This window comes from Echiichthys vipera, assembly GCF_963691815.1.
Source record: "Echiichthys vipera genome assembly, chromosome: 19".
Taxonomy (NCBI): Eukaryota; Metazoa; Chordata; class Actinopteri; order Perciformes; family Trachinidae; genus Echiichthys; species Echiichthys vipera.
The window spans coordinates 23,257,425-23,282,968 of NC_139844.1; the positions used below are offsets into that span (position 1 = coordinate 23,257,425).

General features: G+C 43.6%; 1 protein-coding gene across 1 annotated transcript in view; it reads left to right on the forward strand.

Annotated features, from left to right (window-relative positions):
* The window catches only part of phip (PHIP subunit of CUL4-Ring ligase complex), a gene marked incomplete at its 5' end in the record, with an annotated part of 45,922 nt that overhangs the window by 4,408 nt on the left and 15,970 nt on the right, over window positions 1-25,544 (forward strand). The window contains 20 exon segments of the mRNA XM_083934683.1: window positions 1-38; window positions 970-1,130; window positions 4,480-4,701; window positions 7,191-7,291; window positions 7,684-7,754; window positions 8,084-8,184; window positions 9,781-9,821; window positions 10,753-10,851; window positions 12,628-12,784; window positions 13,132-13,266; window positions 16,057-16,185; window positions 16,303-16,528; window positions 18,371-18,493; window positions 19,600-19,783; window positions 19,890-19,992; window positions 20,136-20,270; window positions 21,640-21,737; window positions 21,868-22,084; window positions 22,261-22,371; window positions 22,653-22,760. The exon segment at window positions 1-38 is cut by the window's left edge and continues 61 nt beyond it. Of these exon segments, the coding sequence (XP_083790809.1) occupies window positions 1-38; window positions 970-1,130; window positions 4,480-4,701; window positions 7,191-7,291; window positions 7,684-7,754; window positions 8,084-8,184; window positions 9,781-9,821; window positions 10,753-10,851; window positions 12,628-12,784; window positions 13,132-13,266; window positions 16,057-16,185; window positions 16,303-16,528; window positions 18,371-18,493; window positions 19,600-19,783; window positions 19,890-19,992; window positions 20,136-20,270; window positions 21,640-21,737; window positions 21,868-22,084; window positions 22,261-22,371; window positions 22,653-22,760 (2,560 nt within the window).

Here is a 25,544-nt window from a genome sequence, read left to right on the forward strand (position 1 = left end):
GGAGCCGCCTATCATCTATGGGAGCCCACCTAACATTGGTAAAGGAAACTCAAGATTAATGTCAAACCATTTCTCTTTGTTTGTGCCTCTGATATTCAGTTTATGAGTCAGATCTTACATACGGCAGTGAATCATGTATCATGACTTGCCAAGGTCTTTACTCCCAGTAGCCTCTGACAGCAGTGTTGTTATTGATTTGCTTCAGAATCACAGTGTATTTTCATGTTCTTTAAAAGCTTTTATCAAAAGTCCCATATTGTAAAAAGTGAGATTTCCATGTCCAAGCAGGTCGAGGTGCTATATAAATACTGTGAAAGCATCGAAACCCTCAGTGTACAGAGAGATATACTGCCCTAGAAAGCCTAAGTGCAATAACTAGGAAAACATTTAAGGTAAAAAAATGTCTTTAAAGTTTGTTTAATCGTCCCAACACATTCATATTTGGCCCACTGATGATGGATTATGATTTACTAGTTTGCCATTTAATAATAATATGTATTCAAATCAATCCTAACCTCCATACTTCCAGGCCAAAAACTGTGCAGAAATGATGTTATCAGTGATGTCGTAGTTGCTGCACTTAGGGGCCGTATACACAGCCCGTGTTCAGAAACCATGTCTTTAAACGAGCCGTCTTGGACCCCTGTACAGCTGTGATGTCACAACCGTACTATATATAGGTGGAAAGTGTTGATACAGTGCGGGTACAGTCATTGACGGTGCACAGATGCCGAGAGCACAGATGCTGAAGACCCAGATATGCTGACCTATCAGAGCAGACTGGGCTTTGTTGGGAGGGGGGGTCTTAAAGAGACAGGCGCTAAAATCGAGCATTTCAGACAGAGGGTTTAAAATACAAAATACAAGTATGAACCTAAAAACGATCATAATAGGGGACCTTTAAATGAGTAGGTTTTCCTTCCACATGATGTCGTCCTCACCTGCGTCTTCTCTTCTCTTGCCGTCCAGTCGAGACGAGCTTCGGCCGCCGACTCAACGGCTCCTACCGTCTACGGCAGCTGGTGCCCACGGCCGTGTACCTGCACATGAAGATGCACAAGAGGATCCTGGGGCACCTGTCGTCCGTGTACTGCGTCACCTTCGACAGGACGGGCCGACGCATCTTCACGGTAAGACTGCAGTCTTTTTTGAGTGCACGCGCGTGGAGTCACGGTGCGCGTTGACCCCTGCCGGGATCAGTCTTGCTGTCTGTGATGCCTCCGTGCGCGTGTGTGTGTGTGTACTGGTGCTTAAGGTGCCTTTTGAAACCGATTCCAGTGACGTTGCTGCCTGTTAGTGTTTGTTTAGAGTCACCTCTTGTATGCTGTGTATGCGTTTGGTTGTTACAAGCTGTCTTTTGCTCACTGAGATGACCCGAGGGGCCGTATTCTCTGATGTAAAAGTTCTTGTAAGGGGTAATTACTGTTTTCTGTACAGCGGTAGGGCACTTTTACTGAATGACTCACAGCTACAGCAAAATCCAGCCTGCAGGGGGGCAAACTCACACATCTCCTTGGTATTAAATATGTTTTTAAAAAGGAAAACGAGGGATTCCCCTTTTTAAAGGAGGAAGTTGACCTTTGCCCTCCGGATGCCCCATGTGCAATGTTTGCTTCCTTTCCCGTGCGGTTAGGTTAGAGATGCAGCACGGGCAAAGTGCTATATACTGAACGAACAATAAGGTAATGTTGGTTTCATGTTGTCTGTTCGGATCCTCGAGACAAACACTGCCTGCTGCTGTACACCATTTTCAGCGTTCACTTCTTAAATTTCTAAAAATGGCTGGCTGCTGAGAAGAAGGGGGGGGGGTTAGATTGACTCCCTCTGTCAGTCTCTCTATTCCTGTTATCTCTTTCCACCGTTCTTACACCCCCTGCACTTGCTCTCTCTCTCTCACTCTCTCTCACTCTCCCCCCCCCGTCTCTCATCATGCGCTGCCCCTCCTTTGTTGCTTTCCCTCCCTCCCTCTCTCTCCTCTCTTCTTGCCATTTCTCATCATAACTGGAGAAAATGTTTCCTCTGAGGCGCTGGATAAGTGCCAGAATTAAAATTCGTTCTCGGGTCTCACTCTCTCTCTTCTTTTTCCCCCACTTATTTCTCTCTCTCTCTCTCTCTCTCTCTCTCTCTCTCTCTCTCTCTCTCTCTCTCTCTATCTCTATCTCTCTCTCTCTCTGGCTGTCTCCTTTCATCACCAGATCATTTTTATTTATATATTTTCTTATTTTTGGATCTCTTCAGTCTTTTGCTGCAGTGGAAGAGAGATTGATGGGGTGTTATTATTTCGCCTTAATATTCACTGGGATCATTTGTGATCAATGAGCAGAGTGCGTGTAGGTATAGTAAAACAATTGAGTGGAAAACAGCCGTATTGATTTGTGTAATATGGCTTTAGAAACGGCTGCAGGCTCATTATCACCATCGAGAAGGGCAAATTAGACCGGCCGCCGGTCTGCGTTATTTGTCTCCGTGTTGGTAGCTACATACCATACATAACGTCACGTCTACGGCAACAAGGAAAGTTTGTATCAGATCTCCATTCATGCCTGACCGTCATCCGGCTCCACAGTTTCTCGTCCGTCTTGCCACAGCCGTAATTTGTCCTTGAGCTTTTTGTCTCAATCTCTAAAGACGCTCACTGGTTCGATCAGTCCACATAAAATAACAGCTCCAGCCAGACTCTGTTGCGTCGAGGATGCAGTGAGTGATTAGGATTGATTCAAATGAGGAGGGGGGGTTGGTGTTTTACTCTCACCTTTCCCCTAAAATCTATTAGTGTGTGTGGGCTGCCTTTATAAAATACTGTGCAGATATAAAAGGGCGGCATCACATCAGCCTGTGTCTGATATGCAGAGTTGATAATTACCTTTTGTGAATGCGCTCATATTTCCAACATGGCCTGTGTCGCTCTGCTTTCACTAATTTAGAAATCACGCAAACTACTCATCTTTGAACGAAGCTGTGAAATCACGTCACACTGTGTTTCTGCATCTCGCCACTGGTTACCTGTTGGTTTTGAACATTGTTTTTGAGATAGTAATCAAGGCACAGATGGGTCTGGCACCACGCTGAATCACAAAGCCTTTAACCCCTTACACGCTGGGTCACAGCCTTAGTAAAGGCTCTTGAATCATGTGTTGGTCCAGACTAAAATGGTGTAAGGAGCTGCCTCAAGGCCATTTCTTAAAGGCTTGACTCTGTTGATTATGGATTTTTTTCCTATTATGGCCTTTTTCGAAGCCTTACTTTTGTATTTCTTTTTGTGTCGTGTTCTCTTAGCTTGCAATGCTTTTACTTTAATACTCACAATAAATGTTCTTAGAAGGGTTTCCCTCACTCCGTCTTCATCTGTGCTGTTGTGCTTACTGCCAGCACTCACATTGCAGCCCAGTCTATTTCAAAGTGATGTGAAAAATCTCAGTTCTGGGCTGTTTGTTTGTTGTTACTTGCGTTTAAATGCCACGTCGAATGACATTCAATATGTTTACCTGCAGACTGTGACCCCATCGTTGTGAAAACCCAAATGCAGGGTAGAGTTTTAGGAACCTGATTTCCTCAGTAATTTACATGTAAGGCTACAACTGAGGATTGTTTTCATTATCAATTCGGTGAATCGAAGTTATGTTATATGATATCAAAGGTTAAGGCAGGACATCTCCACATCTGAGAGACTGATCTTTTAACTGGTGACAGAGAGGGGCGTCCGGCGGCACAGTGGTTAGAGCAGTCGCCCCATGTAAAGAGGCGGAAGGTCCTCGAGGCAGCGGCTGTGGATTCGACTCTGACCTGTTGCCCTTTGCTGCATGCCCCCCCCCCCCCCCACACACACACACACACACACAATTTCCTGTGCAGACCGTGCTCCACCCGCATTTCCGAGTTCAGCCTTATGCGTTACTTTATCAATTAACATTTAGATAATGGATTTTTGATATTTGTGAATTGATTCAGAATCGTCCACGTCCACATCGTGATTGATATTTATCCTCCACCCCTATAGTATATATATTCTAACTATTATTTACAGTTTTTACTCTATTTTTGTCTCATGGTTCCTTAATTATCTACTTATGTTATTTATTTACCTAGTTGTTTACTATGACAACATATATATACTTTTGATAACTTTGTGTTGGTGTTCCCATGATAGTTGTGGTGTTCACATATTTTCCTAACTGTTGTTACATTTTGCATGAAAAAGCGCTGACGGTGTAGATGACGATCAGATGCCTTGAAAAGTTCATTGTCACTTGTAGACACATTGCAGATTAATCTCTAACTCTATTTCCTGCATCTGAAGAACATCACTCTCTCTTCTGTTTGTATTCCAGGCGTAATGCTGCAGTTGGCCCGGATACATTTGAAAAGTCTTTTTGAACGTGACATGTTTAATTTGTCTAACTGGAAGTGAGGCAGAAACAGACACGCCACTTCCCCAACCATATAAAATACGAGTCTCCACTGATATTCTTTCTTTTCCAGGGCTCAGACGACTGCCTTGTGAAGATCTGGGGAACAGATGACGGCCGTCTGCTGGCGACGCTGCGTGGCCATGCCGCTGAGATTTCAGACATGGCCGTCAGCTATGAAAACACCATGATCGCCGCCGGGTCCTGTGACAAGACTATCAGGGTGTGGTGCTTACAGACCTGCGCCCCTTTGGCTGTCCTGGAGGGACATGCAGCCTCTATCACCTCACTGCAGGTACGGGGATGGCCACACTGTGTGCTTCTGCGCGTATGTTTGTCAGTGTGTAATCGGTTTGTCCAAAAAGAGGATTTGAAAGTCAATAATACTTAATTCTGTCCACCATGCTGATTGTGTGTGTGTGTGTGTCTGCAGTGTGTTGTAGAAACTTTCTCCACACTGAACAGTTTAAGCATCTGTTGTTATGCTGAAGTTGGAGCCTCGCTGATGTTATTGTTGGAATTCTTCCTCTTGATTCATCGCATGCTGACGCTAAGACAACATTTAGATCATGACAATCTGAAGCTCTACTGAAGTTGGGTTTACGTCTTAGGTTTACATCGGAACATATGGGGGAAAGATGGCACAACTGGCTGATACCCAGTATGTAATAAAAGCCAGTATTTGTGTCATGAGCGGACTCACTTTGAATCAGACATTTGCATAGTGGTGGCCGTCATTAAAGGATGTGGCAGGCGTTCTTCTATTCTCTCCCTGATTTTTTTTCTACAACGAAAGTTATTGTTTGGAACAGCTGGGCATTGTTGTTGTTAGTTACTCAACCAAGAGCAAATAGTGCCTTTCTTTTTTTATATATTTATTTCTTCAGTACTTCAGTAACATATTATTGTGTCAGAGCGTCTGCTTCAAAGTGAAAACAACGTGAATCCCACTATTCCTCCCAACAACCCAGGTCAGATGTAGTCACAGTAAACAACTAGGGTAATTAAATAACATCTAAATAAGTAGATAATTAAGGAACCATGAGACAAAATAGAGTAAAAACTGTGAATAATAGTAAAAAATAAAAATAAGTAATTAAAGAGAAGAAAGGGGGGAAGTGTCCTCAGCATCACCAGGAATAACAGTCAGACTATTACTAATAAAAGTGGGTCCAAAGTTTAAATAGTGCATTTCTGTACATGCAGCAAAGAGCCACAGGTCGGAGTCGAACCCGCGGCCGCTGCCTCGAGGACCTTCAGCCTCTTTACATGGGGCGACTGCTCTAACCACTGCACTTGCCGCCCTGAACTAATGAAAGCTAAACCGTCTTCCAAGCAATCCAGTTAAAGTAACATAAACATTTAAAAGAGTATGAACATTTGATTTAAATACATTTAATGGAAACCCACTATTTTAATAACAACGTCTCCTACATTCAAACAACGGCTCCCTTCTCAAAAGTCTGTGCGTCTGCGCTCAGTGAGACACGTGTACATTATGATCTTATCTTTAACATCACATCCATAACGATGACTGCTCTTATGGAACGCAGAGCAGAGTTTTGGTGACCAGGCGTATGGAGAACAGAGGTGACTTCAGATAGAACAGGGCCCAGCGGGCAGATGTGCCGCTACACCAGACACGTCTCTGAATGCACACAGTAGAGTGCAGAGTGTAGATATTAATTTAATTTATTTATTATTTTCATAACATCCTCGTTCAGACGGTTTGGCTTAGTTTTGGCTTCACAGGCAATATTTCTGGTTCTGGTTTGATCCGTTTTTACCAGTTCTGGTTTGATTTGTCAACATTGCCGGCTTTAACCTGTAAAGTTTCAGGGTTTATACCGTAGAATGTTCGATCCTGCACAGCGTTGTGCACGTTACCTGTTTGTCTGTGCATGTGTGTGTATTTCGGGCCTGTGTGTGTGTAAAATGAAAAATAATAATAGAGTGAAAGTTGAATTTCCCCATTGCGGAACAAATAAAGGAATTCTTCTTCTTCTAGGACACTTTTACTGAATGACTCACAGCTACAGCAAAATCCAGCCTGCAGGGGGGCAAACTCACACGTCTCCGTGGTATTAAATATGTTTTTAAAAAGGAACAACGAGGGATTCCCTTTTTAAAGGAGGAAGTTGACCTTTGTCCCCCCTGGATGCCCCATGTGCAATGTTTGCTTCCTTTCCCGTGCGGTTAGGTTAGAGGTACAGCACGGGCAAAGTGCTATATATTGAACGGATTTATACCGTAGAATGTTCGATCCTGCACAGCGTTGTGCACGTTACCTGTTTGTCTGTGCATGTGTGTGTATTTCGGGCCTGTGTGTGTAAAATGAAAAATAATAACAGAGTGAAAATTGAATTTCTCCATTGCGGAACAAATAAAGGAAACTTCTTCTTCTTCTTCTTCTTCTTCTTCTTCTTCTTCTTCTTCTTCTTCTTCTTCTTCTTCTTCTTCTTCTTCTTCTTCTTCTTCTTCTTCTTCTTCTTCTTCTTCTTCTTCTTCTTCTTCTTCTTCTTCTTCTTCTTCTTCTTCTTCTTCTTCTTCTTCTTCTTCTTCTTCTTCTTCTTCTTCTTCTTTAATATTAGCTTTTAGCTTATTTTGTTGACATATTTATCTGTGTATCTATGTGTTTTAAGCTTGCGTTATAATCTCTCACTAACTGTTATGGATGCTTTTTAAGCTGATGTTGGTTTATTGTCTTGCCTTTTCTTTTTTTTAGCAACGTCTTTTGATTGCCAATTACCGTCGTCTGTAACCTCTAATTGGTTGTCTTTGCAGTTCTCCCCCCTGTGTTGCGGCTCAAAGCGCTACCTGTCCTCCACCGGAGCTGACGGCACCATCTGCTTCTGGCAGTGGGACGCACACACGCTCAAGTTCGGGTGAGAAACACAGAGGCAGCACACACAACACGCACAGTCTCGCCCGCACAGGTGCCGTTCACACCTTCTGCATCGACATATTGTTGAGTATTTTTGCTAAAAATGTCATTGTTGTTTGTTTGTCACATGGTGAAAATAACAGTTGACAGGGTTTTTATTGGGCTGTGTGGTGTCTGGGTGTTCTGTAGCCTTATGCGGAACGTTCTGCATGGATCTACTCTACGCAAGGATTTAGGTTATGGACAAATAATACAAAGTGTAAAGGAAGCCAAACTCAGCTCACATGCCAAACATTTTCTATTTAAAACATACAAGCTGGTCGTTCACTACGTTTAATTTTAAATATCTATTTCTGTGTGTGTGTGTGTGTATGTGTGTGTGTGTGTGTCCAGTCAGAGGCCCAGTAAGTTCACAGAGCGTTCCAGACCTGGCGTCCAGATGATCTGCTCCTCCTTCAGCGCAGGTGAGCACCGCTCCCTTTTAAATTATCATGAGAGCTGAAAGAGTGTGCGCAATTAGCCCAGATTAACTGAAGAGCTAGCACAGCAGACGGCAACACACAAGAGTGAGTTGCTGATTGTCAGTAAACGCGGGATAAGTGTGCTTCACACTTGTTGAGGGTATGTTTGATTTATGACTTTAAAGTTTCTTTTGCACAAAGTTTCATCCTCGACTTGTATATTACTTTTTTATTTTATTATTTATGTTAAAGAAAAAAAAGCATTTAAATATATTCATTTTGCTATGCTGACCATCTTTATGTATGTGTGTGTGTGTGTGTGTGTGTCTCAGGTGGTATGTTCCTGGCCACAGGGAGCACGGATCACATCATCAGGGTGTACTACTTTGGGTCAGGCCAACCAGAGAAGATCTCCGAACTTGAGTCCCACACAGTGAGTCAACATAAGGCTTTCCATTTACAGTATATACATATTCTTTCAATTTCTTTTTGTTATTATTATTATTTTTGATTTATGTTTTTGCAACATATCTGTATGCCATAATAAGATGTTTAAATGTGTACATAGCGGGAATTCTGTCTTTCATATGCTGTAGTTTTTTTTGGTTAGATTCTTTTTTTGGCAGCTTTTCGAGCCTTTATTAGATTAGAACAGACATGAAATGGGGTTAAAGAGAGAGAGGGGGAGATATGCAGCAAAGATTTGCAGGACAGAGTCCAACCTGCGGCCGCTGCCTCAAGAACCTTCAGCCTCTCTACATGGGGCGACTGCTCGAACCACTCAGCCCCATAGTCCGTAGATTTAGAGCTAGAGTGAAGATATTGGTATCATATGAAACGACCTGAGGTCTCCATTGGTACCAGCCTGGGCATGCTAGCTTGTCGTGAAGGAGGTTCCCTGACCTCTCACATCATATCTCAATGAAAATGGGTGCTATGGGTACACACAGGTCTCTCCTTTACAGACATGCCCACTTTCATGATCCTGTGCAGTTTGGTGCAAATGTGTGATTTTCGCCTATTCTGATGGATTTTCATTGTTTTCGATGATTTCTGCCTGCTGGGGTCCCTCAACAGTCTTTGGATAAATGCATAAATGAGGTCTGACTGGAAAGCTGAGGCTCTTGTGGATTCATTGAACCCAATTGTACTATGTCTGATGGTGATAGTGCCTATAATAGTCATTTCATAGAGTGCTGCTGGAACGAGTCCTAACACTAAAGAATAAAAAATGGTGCTGAACAAAAGGTGTAAGTATTATAAAGTTAGAGCTTATTTCCTGCAATAATCCAAAATTTGTCGAGGGAGCCAGGGCGATGCTAACTCCCGGGTCGACCTACAGAAATCCGTCATCCCTGCGGCACAGTAGAGCGGCCATTTTCTTTTACATCTGAGCTCACAAACTCGAGGCCTAGGGCGTTCAGAGGCCGGATGGATTTCTTAGGTTTATTGACAATAAGGAGATTTCTGAGCAGTTTCCAGAACAGAAGTGCTGCAATGCAATTTTTACAGAAATCTCCAAATGTCAAGAGTTTTTGATACCAAATCACAGCATGGATTTTTCTGTGGTGTTCCTTAATGTCTTTGGTGGTTTAATGGGGTGTTTTTTGACTGTTTAGATCAATTATCGACCGTAAAAAGCACCAAATCTTTGTAAAAAACAGCATAAAGTGAGCCTAGGATTGGCCATCACATTCTTCCATTATAACATTCTTATCCTTTTTAACAAGTTAGCAATTTATTTTCATTAATTCATTGGTTAATTAATCTTTATTTCTTTGTTATGACCCAAACAACATGACACACACTGCATCTCAAATTCATTTTCAGGTCCCCAGCTTTCTGATTATTTGGAAATAGCTGTTAAGTTGACCTTGAGTTCAGATGTTTTTTGTGTTCAAAACATGATTTATTGGTAATACACAACAATGCTCTCATGATTTGGAAGAGTAGCGGGGGGGGGGGGGGGGGGGGGCACGTGTGACTTATTCCATCGTTTTGACTTTACTCCCGTTTTTCTCTCAACTAGGACAAAGTCGACAGCATCCAGTTCTCACATTGCAGTGACAGGTAGGTTTGCACTGTGTGTGTGTGTGTGTTCAGTACATCAGTAACACATTATTGCGTCATAGCGTCTGCTTCAAAGTGAAAACCAAAAAACCCCAACGTGAATCCCACTATTCCTCCCAACAACCCAGGTCAGATGTAGTCACATTTAACAACTAGGCAATTAAAAAACATATAAATAAGTAGATAATTAAGAAACCATGAGACAAAATAGAGTGAAAAGTGTGAATAATAGTAAAAAATAAAAATAAGTAGTTAAAGAGAAACAAAAAGGTGTGTGTGTGTGTGTGTGTGTGTGTGTGTGTGTGTGTGTGTGTGTGTGTGTGTGTGTGTGTGTGTGTGTGTGTGTGTGTGTGTGTGTGTGTGTGTGTGTGTGTGTGTGTGTGTGTGTGTGTGTGTGTGTGTGTGTGTGATGTGTGTGTGTGTGTGTGTGTGTGTGTGTGGTAGATCATTTTTGTGTGTTTGTTTGTATGGAACCTCCGGGTGTTGTAACCTGACTTGATGGTGTCAGCAGAAACACCACCTTTACTTACTATCTGATACATGCTTTAATACACACACACAAACACACACACACACACACACACACACACACACACACACACACACACACACACATGCACATATCATTTGCTTTCTGAGTGTTAAATGTGGAGTTTGCAGAAAAACAAGCTCCGCTGTAATTCCCCTGGGTTGCTGTAGTGAGCAGTGAAGGATATAGACTTGCAAAAATGCAAAAAGGAGGATGAGTGGGGGGGGGGGGGGGGGGATGGAGTGCATTGAATCAGTGTGTCCTGATGTATGGAGATGAAAGCGCTCATTGTACTGCAGAAAGCTGCAATAGAAGCAAGTGTTATCTTAACAGTTGAGCTGCTGCATGAATCTGTCTTCACTGATCTGTGTGTATGTGTGTGTGTGTGTGTGTGTGTTGTAGGTTTGTAAGCGGCAGCAGGGATGGTACGGCACGAATCTGGCAGCTGCAGCCTCAGGGCTGGAGGAGCATTCTGCTGGACATGCAGACCAAATTACCCGGGTATGTATGTGTGCGTACGGCTGTAAGAGTCTGGCTTCTCCACCAGCGCTGCAGTGCTCAGAGCTCAGAGACGTGGGGTGGGATGATCCTGTGGGTTATGATGTCAGTCTAAATCTGACAAAAATCAATCGTGCCGTTACACAAAAGATCCAGACCTGTTGTGTGTGAACATACCCAGTGGAAACGATGCAGTGTTTTGAATAATAACATTTATTAAGGAATAGTTAAAAGAGACGTCATGCCCTTTGTACCAGCAGCAAGATGCTTTTCTTGCTGTCCATCACGTTTGCATTCATTGTTTAGCAGAGTACACAACCTACAGCACATAAATAATGAAGTTAAAGAGCAAAACAACACTGTCACATCTGTGGCATGAAGTGGGACACGCTGATTGATTACCCGACTGCTCCTGGACACATTATAGATTTACGGCATCGGGCAGCAGTGGATGAACGGAGAGGACATCGACAGGCTATTTAAGTCATTATTGCCCGAATGAACACGGCAATGAGAATAAATACACCTGGGTTATCTTAGATAGACACTTAGGGCGCACTCACACTGTCCTTCCGCACCGGGCCAAAACAGGTTTTTCGGGGTCAAGCCTAGTGCGTTTGACCAGTGTGAGTGCACCCGCTCCGCGCATAACTGCGGCCAGCTGGCGACGTGATGACGTATGGACAGGCAAGAAGCATTTGCGCGAGGCCCAGGTAGTGTGAGTACAAATGGGCCTGGGGCGCGGGGGGGGGATGGAGGGGGGACAAGTACCCTAAAGCCCGGGGCGCGGTGCGGAAGGACAGTGTGAGTGCGCCCTTTGATATTATAATATAAGTAAAAGTGAAAAACACAACTAAACACTGACTGAGAAAGAGCTAAACGGACTTAAATCCTCACAATAAAATAAAACTGATACCTATAACTGTCTTTGGTAATGCCTCTAAAAAGTACAGGAAGTCTGAGTCAGAGAGTTGCACAGGGACGTGTTTTGGAAGCAAACAGAAAAGTAACAGAAGATGTTGTGAATAAATACGGTCCCATAATGTAAAAAGAGAAATTTCAATGTCTTTCTAGATTATAAACCAGGTCAGAATCAGAAAAGCTTTAATGTCCCGCAGATGGGGCAATTCTTTTGTCACAGCAGCAACAGAATATTACAAAATAAGGTAAAAAAATAGCAAAAATAAGCAATAAAGTTAAATTTAAAAAGGGAAGAAATAGAAATAGACATATATACATATTCACATGATATAGTGCAGTTGTTCTTGTTTTGTTTGTTTTGTAATAATGTAATATGGAGTGAATAAATGTGATTAAATAAGACAAATAGTGCAAAAAACAGAAGTGCCCATAGTACAGGCATGTTGCACAGTGCAGGGTACAGGATGAGGTCAATAGTCTATTGTGGACGTATCAAATTGTTAATCCACAGAGAAATCCACACGGCCTGTACATAGAAACTGAATTGAGAGAAATACTGTTTTTAAAGCATGTAAACATGTCCTAGTAGAACTGAAAATGAGCGTAATACGGGACCTGTAAGTGGTCTAGCGCTCAGTGGCTAGCTCCTCATCAATGACGTTAAAAAGGAGTAAGGATAAAATGTTTAATTCATTTGCAGTAATGTCCATGTGATGAACTGTCCACTGTCTTTATGACATTTGAAGCGTTTCAGGACACTTTTATTTGCTCTTTCATGTAATGTTTGCTTATAAAGTAAGCCGCGCTGACCTCGAGCGGCGCAAACATGACATCGGTGTATCAACGTGTTCCCTGCAGGAAGTACAACCCTCCCCCGCTGGAAGACAAGGTGACCAAGCTGAAGGTCACCATGGTAGCGTGGGATCGCCACGACGGCACAGTGATCACAGCGGCCAACAACCTGACGCTGAAGGTCTGGAACTCCACCACCGGCAACCTCGTCCACGTCCTGATGGTATGTAGCGGATGAACACATTCACATGCAAACACAGTGCTCGCCGATTCAATGAATTTAACTGTAAGGGCATTTTTTTATTGTCAATCTTACAACTTGATCTTTTGTCTTAGTTTGAGACACTTCATTTACCACCGATTGGTCATTATTTTGTATTTTTAAGCAATGTTGCCTTATTGTTACACGGTAAGGCTGTTGTTAGCAGCAGAAACTCTGTGATGCGTTCAAGGACAAGGGACATAAACAACCCAAACACCTAAAACGCAATATGTGACATTATACTGGTATAAGGTAATATGAATTTGAGTTTCTTGGAGTGTCTTAACCTAGATGTCGTTTAATGACAGGGCCATGAGGACGAGGTGTTTGTCCTGGAGCCGCATCCCTTTGACCCACGGATCCTTTTCTCAGCGGGGCACGATGGGAATTGCATTGTGTGGGACCTGGCCAGAGGAGTTAAGATCCGCTCCTATTTCAACATGGTGAGACTCTTGGCCACCCTTCCTCTGCCTCTTTGTCTCGTTGCCTCTCACTCTCTGTCTTTTCTTTGGGCGCTGATTCACTTTTCTACGCAGTGAATCAGCAAAAACATATGATTTATTATTCCTTTAGTCTTTGCTCCTTTCAAAACGACACACTTCTTTCTATTTTCCTTTCCCGGTGTCACTCTTTGTCTCATATTCTTTCCCTCTCACCCACCACTGTTCCCCCCTCCCTTATTGCTCTCACTCTCTCTCTCTCTTCTCTTTGTTCTCTCACTTCTCTCACCTCCATGCTGGTAGTCTCTCTGTAACTGCGTGGCATGGGTCGAGGGTAGAGTGGAATCATGACGCCACACTGACGCACATGTGCGCGTGTGCATGTTCACCTAGTGTGTTAATCATTTTAGCCACTGTTGTATTTCCTGCTTGTGTCTCTATGGTTACCAAGGAAAGCATATATCACAGTCTCAGAACAAGTGAGTCACAAGTGTGCCGGTCAGTCGGCCAAATCTGGGTGTCGATCATTCTGTTGTTAGATGACACGAAGTGGGGATTGTGATATGGCCCAAATTTTACTTTAGAAACTTAAAGTGAGACTGTGGAACTTTGTGCTAAATAGCAGCTAACGTTGACACAAAGACATGAGTGACTATTACAGGGTAATGGTACATGCTCAGATGTAGTGTGAAGAGTAGCTCAAGCATAACGGCGTCATAAAGAGTCAGAGAACTGAATCAGTGTCAGTTACACGGCAATATCTGTGTAAAGGTTGCTTACGTTCGTACACCATGCCCTGCAGGGGAACTCTTGTCCCTCTGACTTGGCAGCTTAGCTAACATTAGCCACGATAAGCTACATACCAAGTAAGACAGCAAAACGTCTTGAGTGAATTGAATCGAGCAAGGATGAATTAATCAACTATTTAGCAAACTTTTTAATTTACAAGAGGAAGCGTGGGTTGTACATCATCTGAAAGCCGGGAACCTGCAGATTAGTTTGCAGCTCAGCACTGTGTGTCAGGGTGTTGTAGTCATAAATAGAAATAAAGGTGGTGTGAAACTTTGGAGTATAAGGGCACTGAAGATTATGATGGATGCATATGACGGCCATTCTCACGCTCAGTCATGTCTCCTAAGTTGTTGCAGTCATTTTGGGGTTGATAACATTGACTCAGCAGATTTTGAGCTTAATGAAACCATTCTCTAACCACTTGAGAATTGATGAAAATTATCAAAAATCCAGCGGAAAGGATTCGAGGAACACCGTAGAATGTTGTTGAGATTTCTATTAGAGTTGGATGGTGAGCATCCACGTCAGACCGTCTAAGCCATCCATCCCCTGAATGCACCAGGTCTCTAGTTTGGGCTTGCTAAGTTCCATGAGGCTGTGATTATCCTAGAGGTCACAACGGCTGAGTTCAAGTTTCAAAAAGTGGTCTCACTACAATGAAATGGCTGCTCTGTGGACCAACATCATCACACATGAATACAGCTGTGCTCAATGAATCCACAAGTGTCTCAGCTTTACAGACATACCCAAGACTGTTACTGCTGACCCCAGGACACAGAGATATTCAAATACACCATTTAAGAGTAGGAGAAAATCACACATTTATACGTCATGCAAGGGATCAGCACAGAGTAGAGTGAGCATGTCTGTAAAGCGGAGACTCGTGGATTCCCATAGAACCCATTTCCATGATATCTTGAGGTGAGAGGTTAAGGGACCCCCTTTTAAAAACGGCCATGCCAGTTTTCCCCATGGAAACATTGAGACTAACTTTAATACCAACGGATGCCTTCGTTTCCTAGATTCCTATGATACCGATATCTTCACTAGCTTTCAAACGGAGCCCACTGCAATCTTTTAAAGTCAGGAATGTTGAGGGTCATTGGATCCGAGCCTTGAAGCACGTTCAAGCAGAGTTGCGCTGCTACTTTTGCTTTTAAAAGTAATCTACTCACTGCATCATGCAATCAGCGCACGCTTCGTAATACAAAATGCTGAAACTGACTGTGCACTGCTCATTCGTCAGTGCTGCTACCACTGCAGCCTTTCTCTTACTCAACCGCACGAGGTTTTGACACGGCTCACAGCCTCTAGAGTTGCCTGACCTCCAGCTGACTTAAAGCGCCCGTGCCTTTCCCATATGTGCTAAAGTTATACTCTGGCTCAGTGCTTCAAGTTCATCTGAGTTTACAGCTTTGGCAGAGTCTTTTTCCCTGAATAAGCGACAAAGAGTATTGTGTCCATGTTGTGATCGAACGGAGCTTTTGTGAGTGTGAAGGAATATCCACAGACTGGACTGAAGGCTGACTGTCAGCAGTGAAGGTTCGGTCTCTTTTGTCACTTTCTGCAGGTTTCGCTCTGTTTTTATAATAGTCTATATCACTGCTCTATCACGCCTGTCTCTCAACTCAACTTCTGTCCATTTTCATTCATTATTTCAGTTAAATATTGCACGTCAGTACTTGTAGGTACACACATATGGCTTATGGATCTTGTGTACTAGACATTTTGTGTTGACAGTGTCCATGCCAGACAACTAATACAGTTGCCTGGGATTCCCCCTGGTTGTGTAATACAATACCCTGATTTACAGTGCGCACCTACAGTGTTTCCTTAACTCACCCCTCTCTCTCTCTCTCTCTCTCTCTCTCTCTCTCTCTTTCTCTCTCTCCCTCTCTCTCTCTCTCTCTCTCTCTCTCTCCTCTCTCTCTCTCTCTCTCTCTCTCTCTCTCTCTCTCTCTCTCTCTCTCTCTCTCTCTCTCTCTCTCTCTCTGTGGGTAGATTGAAGGCCAAGGGCACGGAGCATTGTTTGACTGCAAATGTAGTCCAGATGGGCAACATTTCGCAGCCACCGACTCCCACGGACACCTGCTCATCTTTGGCTTCGGCTCAAGCAGCAAGTATGACAAGGTAATGCAACATACCTGTGCCTGTAACAACTCACGTACGTGACGTTATCGATAATAACAAATGTCACTTCCACAGATCATCAACATCACGTAGAACCTTGTTCCTTTTCACCTTCAGATTGCAGACCAGATGTTCTTCCACACCGACTACCGGCCACTGATCCGAGACGCCAACAATTATGTGCTGGACGAGCAGACTCAGCAGGCTCCGCACCTGATGCCCCCTCCCTTCTTGGTGGATGTGGACGGGAACCCACACCCCCCTAGATACCAGCGGCTGGTGCCTGGCCGGGAGGGCTGCAGGGATGAGCAGCTCATCCCGCAGATGGGGGTCACTTCCTCAGGTACAGAGGCTGAACGAGATCAGACCGTCAGGAATATCTCTCCTCTCCGCATGATCTGAGGTCGTGAACTCAGTTGTAGTTCTGCTCTTTCTTTGTGTCCTTGAATGCTTCAGATCAGCCTTCTACCTTGAGTAATCTTTCTGTGTAATCGGAGAGCATGTGTCAGCTGATCAAAGACAACAAGAGTGTTATCTATTCGTCAATGTCCTTAATAAGAGGCTTTCACTAAAACTACACCAGCATTGGCAGTTAAAGCAGCATTAACAAGGCAATTAAAAATCTTGGCAGGGATGCAAACAGAAACAATAGTTAATGAAATGCATTTTAAGCGCACAGTGGAGGCAGGTGAAGGAGGTGAAGTGGATTTTTTTGTGAGGCAGTACGGCGCTACACGCTCACAGTACATGGAATAGTGTTGTAACCTCGTCCTGCTGTTGGCTGTTAAAGGTCGTTGTGGGTATAGAGATGACTAAAGGTTTGGGGAACTAAGGAGTCACATTGAGATTAAAACCTGTTTCGGAAGTGAGACCTAGCCGAGACACATAGCAGCGTCCAACACAAGACAGGACAACAGAGCACAACGGCAATAATAGGTGTAACAAAAGACATTACATAAAACATAAAGTGCATTAACAAGGCCGCAATTATTAATCAAGCGTATGTTAGTTAATTGAAGCAACTGAAGCTAGCAGTGATTATTTCCTAATTTAAGAGATAAGGCTCTCAGGCTTGAGCTTTGCCTGCAAATAAGTTCAAGCACCACGGACTGTGGTAGAAGAGTCTCTGCACCGAAGAAGAGCCACTTTGAACTGGACCTACGATTATGACTGTTCTTCAAAATTAAGAACTTCAGGCTTAAAGTTCTAATCCGTAAGGTTTTCATCTCATTAATTGTCTGTGAAGTTGCTATCTATCACAGAGTGTGTTAAAACAATGGTTATTGGTCATATCACCCACTAATGAAAGTACTTGTTGCCCCCTTGCTGTGGCGGCAGACCCTCCCTAAATGCAAATGCACCACCATGTTAGTGAGGCTTCCGACAGTGTGTAAAAGGAACGTGTGTGCGTATGGATGGTAACATATAGGGGACGGACCGGAAGTAGAGTGTCTGGTCGCACACTCAAAAACGGCCAAACCGCTGAGTGTGCATCGCTGAACACTCAACCCTCTCATACGCTGCCATTTTGACTATGTAGCGGAAGAGGCGGGACTTAATTCAAACTGGAAAGTGGCGGAACAACAGCGCAACGGAGCGGCAACAACTAGATTCACATTACACTAGTATTTTTGGCGGTGTGTTTAGTAAGAAGAGTTATTGGAAAAGCTTTTGGAAAATAAACAGAAGAAGGATCGTCATTTCCGATAAGTGCGGGGCGGCAGTGTGTGATTTGAGACTCACTCACTGGGGAAATTGAGTGCACTGATTGTGTCCGTACATTGTGCACGAGCCTCAGTACACTCACTGCAGTGCGCGATTTTGGGACGCAGCAATAGTGAACGAGACCAGATGGAGGGCTCTGAAAGAACAAGGATCACCTGCAGTTACATCTTACCGCCAAAGAGGCCGCTAGAAACAAGGCATCTCAAATCTTATAGATTATGACTTTAAATAAACAGAACTTTTACCTAAAATTATTGTATAAACTAAGATGTGCCAGTGTCAAGGTGCGGGATGATCATCCTACCAAGCCGTATAAAGTATAATGATGGTTCCTATATATAAAACAACTCAAAACAAAACCATCGCCTTTTTTCTTCTTTGTAGTCGATTGTGACATGCGGCCTATTTTTAGCTGACCTCCACTAAACTCTCTCTCTTACTCAACTCCTGTGTGTGTCAGGCCTGAACCAAGTGGTGAGTGAGCAGGCGGTGGACGGTTCCAGTCCTCTGGATACGATGATTCAGAGGCTGCAGCAGGAACAGGACCAAAGACTGGGGACAAATGACACCAGATCCAGCAGAGGTGAGGCGGCGTCACGACAGGAAGCTCATGCTACTGTAGTGTGGGCTGCTTCCCAATGTGGTTTTAGTTTACACCTGCACTGAAGGAGCAAGGACATAATTCAGGGAAACTCAAATGTTAGTTCAGTGTCTTAATTGAGTCAAAACATACTAAGGGTTTCTAAGCATTGTAGCGCTTGTGTGTTGCAAACTCCACTCATCTTTTAAGCGGGTTCAAACAAGCTGCACACACAACTCAGCTGTAACAATGCCACACAAATCACTTACAATCACTTAGTTTGTAATTAGCATATTCTGAAACAATTCTTTTTTTTTCATGTGCACTTCATATGCAACATACATAATTTCCAACTATGCAAAACAACTATGACCGTCCTACGCAGTATGGAAAAGTCTGGAATTTAATTTGAGTCATTTCCAGGTCGGGATAAGTTTGAAATAAAGGAAAATGTTTGTGTTGTTTCCAGACTATTGTCCCACTTTCTAAAATAAAACATATAAATATATACAAATCAAAACAAGTTTACTAAAGCAACACAGCCGACCTGTGGATGATATGAAACTAATCAAGCTGGCTGCTGAATGGTGTCGGGTTACCATGGTTACCGTGCAACTGCAATTCTCATTTATTGCATTTTTTCCATACCCATTGTCTACACTTTATTTATGATTTATTTTGATTTATCATTATTTTATGTATTTACAGTATGTTTACTCCGTCTAAAGCCAATGAAGCACAGACTTGTTGACCTGTTTTCTTTTGTAGTTCTTGCTTAATTGTCCGTCCCTGCTGTTCCTGTCTGTAGGAGTTGCAGGTTCAAAGTTATTAATTTCACTCTTTTAGCATTTAGCTTGAATAAAATTTGCTTTAACGCTGCAAATTCTAATTTAGTGACTTTCTAGATGCTCTGAGTCCTCTGCTATCACTCATATGGTACACTAAGGTGTTCGGATATGCACTATATATGTACTTTACAAGAGTGTATGATCTACTTGAAACACATGGATGGGTTCAGTGTTAACATCCTCATCTTTTATCCAAGTATGTGTACTGTGTAAATGCTGCTGACTAATTCAAAGTCTCTCTCTGACATCTCTTTCCCTCAGGATCTGTGGGTTCCCCCACAGAGGTGCACTCGCCGCCAAACGTGGGTCTGCGTCGCAGCGGGCAGATCGAGGGTGTCCGCCAGATGCACAGCAACGCCCCGCGCAGCCAGATGGCCACAGAGGGAGACCTGGTGGCCTGGAGCCGCAGGGTGCTGGTCCCTGAGCTGGAGCGCGCCTCTGTCAGGTACAGTAACAAAACAAAACAGATTTTTACAAAGAGAAACCTGTTGTCGGAAGTGACAGTACTAATGCACGTCATGACTGTGTGTGTGTGTGTTCTTACCGTGTAGGAGACAGATAAACTGGCGTGAGGCCAAAGGGGAGGAGGAGATCAATATTTATCAGTCAGAGAGGAGGAGACGTACCATCCACTCTCTCCCCAAAGAGAGCAGGGTAAGAGGAATGACACACATTATTGTTCTGCAGGAATATAATCACTTTTCTCCAATAACCTTTTCATTCGTGACTTAACATCTCGTAGATACAGGACTCGGCTTTAATTTTTGATAGAGACTTCTTGTTGAATTATTACTCAGGTTCAGCCAACATCAGAGTCTGTCGACGAGGGCAGGAAGAGCCAGGGTAACCATGGCTACCACACGCGTGCAGCTATGGAGGAGACGAGCCGCCAGAGCGCGGAGGCTGCCGATGAAGATGAAAGCACCTCAGAGGTAGACACCGTACTGTTACTGCCTTGTTTAGAATTTAGTTCGATACTTAACGGAGCGATGTAAACCCTCCTCTAAAACATGGATTCAAAAATAGATCTGTGTTGTTGTTTTTTTGGAAAGGTCAATTCCATGGATTTTCAGTAAGGCAGTAAAACTCACATACAGCACTGCTCCTGCTCTTATTCGTCTTCCAGTCCAATTTGAGATCAGCTAATTCCATCTCTAAAACTCTCTTTATTCAGACTCTGCTAGCATGTTAAACTTTTGCTGGGACTTATGCACTGTGTAGAACAATTATAGACTGCTACTGTTAAGGTTTCTGCCAGAAAAGTTGTGAGGCTCAGCCGCCAAGTGTCTCTTCTTTTTTTTTTTTTTTTGCGAAAACTTGGAGGAGTAGCCTGTCATTAAAATGAGACTAGCAGTTCCACCTTAAAGGTCAGGCCACCTTAAGTGAGTCTGGGCTGAAGTTGTCCCTGACTCCAGGGCTAACCCCCTTTCACTTTAGTCAGCAGGTAACAAGCAAGACACGGAAACTTGGCTTGGGTGTTGAGGGGTTGTGGCATTTATTCACCCACTATAACGTTACGCACACTGCACACTGCATTCACAGCTATACCATTACTGCTACATACTGACCTTCACACACATGCTCCCTCTCTCTCTCTCTCTCTCTCTCTCTCTCTCTCTTGATTGCACACTCCCTAACGTTACACACACAACATGCACTGAATTTCTGAAAGGAACATCTTTCAGCATATGTGCGTAAACACGAGGCCGATGCCCGATAAAAATGCTGAATAAATATATAGATTTACATTTTTTCTAATGTGGGCGGAGCAGAACGTGCGGTGGCTGGGGCCAGAGAGCAGAGCAACCTGCTGTGGTTTAATCCCACGGACTATACCTTCACCTTCACTCAGCAGCTTTAAAGGCAAGACACGGGAACACTGAGGAGCTGCAGTGTGCAAACTATAACATACACTGTACATTTACTGACAGTTTCACTCCCTGTCCTCGTGTGCCCTGCTGCTGGACGCTTTGAAATTTGCCGACCAGTCAGAATTATCATTGACACCTTGCTTCTGTGTCAGGCAAACACTGTCACGCCGCATGTGTGACGTTTGACTTGACGTCGACGTCAAGACACAGGGTTAGACTTTTCGTCTTTTTGCTCTGTGTGCTCATGTTCCAAAAAGGAGACAAAAAAACCCAACACTCATCATAAGAATATAAAAGTTTACAACTAACACCTTAAATATATGGCATTTCACTACCCTGAAAGCAGTCCAACAGTGTAATAAATCCTTAATGCTCACTTTGATGTCAACATAAACATAGTTTGCTAACATAAGATGACGGGTGTTCCCAGGGTGAGGTGGAGGTACGGCAAATCAACGGGCATTCCTCAGAGGAGGAGAAGGAAGAGGAGCAAAAGGAGCCCTGGCCCGATGACCACAGCAGCTCAAGGTAAGACGCATGCTGCACATCACACACATTTATCATCTCCCACAGAAACATGCACATATACACAAATCAAAGCACAAACACAAGCAGATACGTCTGTGTATTAAATCTTCTCCCTGCGATGTGTTTGCAGCGACTACTCCAGCGATTACTCTGACTGGACAGCGGACGCAGGCATTAACCTTGAACCGCCCAAGAAGAGCGTGAAGGTGAAAAAGAAAAGCAGCGGCTCTGAGGAAGACGGAGAGAAGAAGAGGGACGGGAAGAAAGAGAGGAAGAAAGACAAAGTAGACAAAGAAGACAAAGACAGTGCGTTACCAAAGAAGAAGCAGCCAAAGGAGAAGAGGAAGGTTTGTCATTAGAAACAGCCTCTAACAAAATAGTATCCTTCATCCTGTGGCTTCAAAGCTATTACCCATCAGACATTGTTTTTCTTATGGAGAAGAAAAGAAATGTAACATGATGCCAAACCTCCAGTTTATGAAAGAACGGTTCCTGAATAATGATTCTGTCCTGTGTCATTCAGAGGACAGAGTTCCAGGAGGAAGGACTGACTCTGGAGGAGTGGCTTCCTTCTGCCTGGATCACAGACACGGTCCCCCGGAGATGTCCTTACATACCCCAGATGGGAGACGAGGTACTGTTTCCGTTACAGTGTCCCCACCACATGCACGCCACATGTCTGCTCATACCGAAACACTGGCTCATGTTTTACATAGCAACGAGACCAGTCTGCAGCAAAGCCAGCGCCCCCATGAGGCTGTAACGACCATTACACAGACAAGAGACTAAGGGACACACTGACGTTGCCGTCCTCAGCAGCTTAAAATGCAGCTATAAAAGTTTACATTACAGAGTAAAATCTAAAAGATACTGTTATGTGTTCTGTGGTATATGTGAAATGCTGTGTGTGCGCAGGTTTACTACTTCAAACAGGGCCATGAAGCCTACGTGGAGATGGCCAAACAAAAAAAGATTTACAGCATCAATCCTAAGAAGCAGCCTTGGCACAAGATGGAGCTACGGGTAAGGAACAGCCTGACAGAGATGGATTCAAGAACATATTTCTGTGTTTAAGACCTCCTGAAGAGACAGTGCTCTTTAGATCCCATGTGTCTAGAGGTTCATATTGTCTCTATATCCGTGTGCACCCGACATCTGAGGAGAAACCCTTTTTCTTTCTAAAGAATAGCAGAAGGGCCATCAATCAGTATAGTATTTACACAGAGGAACTACATTTTTCAGTTGAATGTGTAACAATTCATTAAAGATTAAACATGTAGTCCAGATTTTTTTGGTTGGAGTTTGTAAACACAGCATTTAAAAGTCGGCGAGAGAGAGAGGGAGGGATTGGACGAGCGAGCTAGAGAGTCTATGAAGAGAGGGAGCGGCTTACGCGAGAACAAAGCCCCGAATCAGAGGTATAAAACATTGTTTTCTTATTGTTGCATGGCGGTTACGTTCTAATGCACGAATACCTCCGCACAACCCTGCGGGAAGGTGTCGGATTATGAGAATGCGTGTTTCGTAAAGCAGCAGAACTGGGCTGCACAGGTCTCGGAGCAAAGACAACAGCGAGGAGAAGGAAAACACTGAAATACATGAAAACACACAGCAGTGCAATAAGAACCCATTTGTCGATAATTACTGCCACTTTGTCTCATACCGACACTAAAGGGTGCTTTGTGTGTTGGTATAAGCGTGACAAAGCGGCAGTTGGTAATGCACCCTGCACACTGTTATTGGCTGGGGGTTACACACCCACGTGAGGCTCAAAGGCTCTTTGTCGACGCCCGTACACATCCTGCAAACATCGGAATACGAAGAAAAGACCGATTATAGGCAGAGGGCACCACCACACACTTAAAGTGGGTCATAAATGATTAGTGAGAAGCATTAGTTTTGTATTAGTCTATACATTTTTCAGGATAATTCTACATATAATACCTTTTAAGAACATAAAAAATATATATTTTCAGTAATATTTTCTGTTATAAGGACCCTGGGTTTCCAAAGTAAGGGCACAACAGTAGAGATAAAGACATGACACACTCTCCACAGAGATACAGAGCAGTTCCTACTGTAAGAATTGTAGTTGCAAGCTAAATGATGTAATGATTCACTCTTGTTTCATTGTTATTAACAATTCAACATGCACGAACACACACACGCACACACACACACACACTTGCAAACCTCTTAGCCGTGTTTCTTCTTTAACATAGACACTTGTCTGGCTTCTCTTTCATGTGGATTCAAATCCCTTTTCCCGTCCTAAAAATATACCTCCGCTAAAAGCAAAATGTCGTCAGAGTACAAAGTTCCCTCCCTGTATAGGAAACTTTCTTTAAAAGATTGTAAAAAAACAAACCATCAGACACTTCAACACTTTACAGCTCATGGGACTGCATTTATACCTGGTCTATTTTCTCATTTCCTTTCCATGTGTTCAGGTAGAAATAGCAATTTGTGTGCAGATGGCAGACCATAATGCATTGCAAGCGCAGCGTGCATCTTTATGAAAGTACTCCCCGTAGAGTGTGAACTGCAGGGTTCTCTTCTATATATTTTATTGTAATCTGAACAAACAGGCATGGCAACACTAAATCATCGCTCTCTCCGGTTTCACCTTTGCACGGCTGGAAGAACTTACTGTAGCGTTGCTTACACTCTCAGACAATATGATTATACACCACGCCGAAGAGAAAATCCAACCATAGAGTGCAGCGAACTCTAGAAACATACAACACATATAACACAACAGTCAAGGACTACTGAGTGGGGTCCCTGGGGACTTATTTCTTATGAAAACGTTATTAATCAATTCATTCATTATAAGTTATGTAGTTAATGTCATCATGGGGCGACTGTGGCTCAGTGCTCAGTGGAAGAGTGGTTCGATCCCCACCTCCCCCGGTCCACATGTGGAAGTGTCCTTGGGCAAGACACTGAACCCCAAACTGCTCCCCGTGCTGCGCATGGGTGTGTAAATGTGGTGTGAATGGTTAGATCAGATTAGATGGTATGTAGATGTCCACTGCCATCAGTGTGAATGTCTGTGTGAACGGGTGAATGTGACAGACACTGTGAAAGCGCCTTGAGTAGTCAGAAGACTAGAAAGGTGCTATATAAGTACAAGTCCATTTACCATGAAGAAACATTTGATCTATGTATTTCTATAGTATTATTGCATAGGCTGTGATTGGGTGCTTTTGAAAAAGCACTAATTATAACTAACACAGAAAACAATTATACATGTATGACGTCCTTAAGTCCTTAGAAACACAGTGACTGACAAAGTCATGACAAATTGGAATGATAAAATAAAACACCTCACTCACTCATCGTCAACCGCTTGTCCCTATCGGGGTCGCGGGGTGGCTGGAGCCGAGCCCAGCATTAGGCGGGGTCCACCCTGGAAAGGACGCCAGTCTATCACAGGGCACATAGAGACGAACAGAGACAGACAACCATTCACACCTACGGGTGATTTTAGAGTCATCAATGAACCGAACACCTGCACGTCTTTGGACTGTTGGAGGAAACCGGAGAACCCGGAGAAAACCCACGCAGACACGGGGACAACATGCAAACTCCACACAGAAGGGCCTCAGTAACCCTCTTGCTGTAAGGCGACAGTGCTAACCACCACAACACCGTGCCGCCCCAAAATAAAGCACCTGTATATAGATATAGTATAGTTCTACTTCTGGGGTCTGTGGGAATCCCACTTGTTAGGGTGAGGGTTAAGCTAACAGGACTCCAGGCTGTGTGAACGGCTTCCCCTGAGAGGATATTTAGTTGTATTCA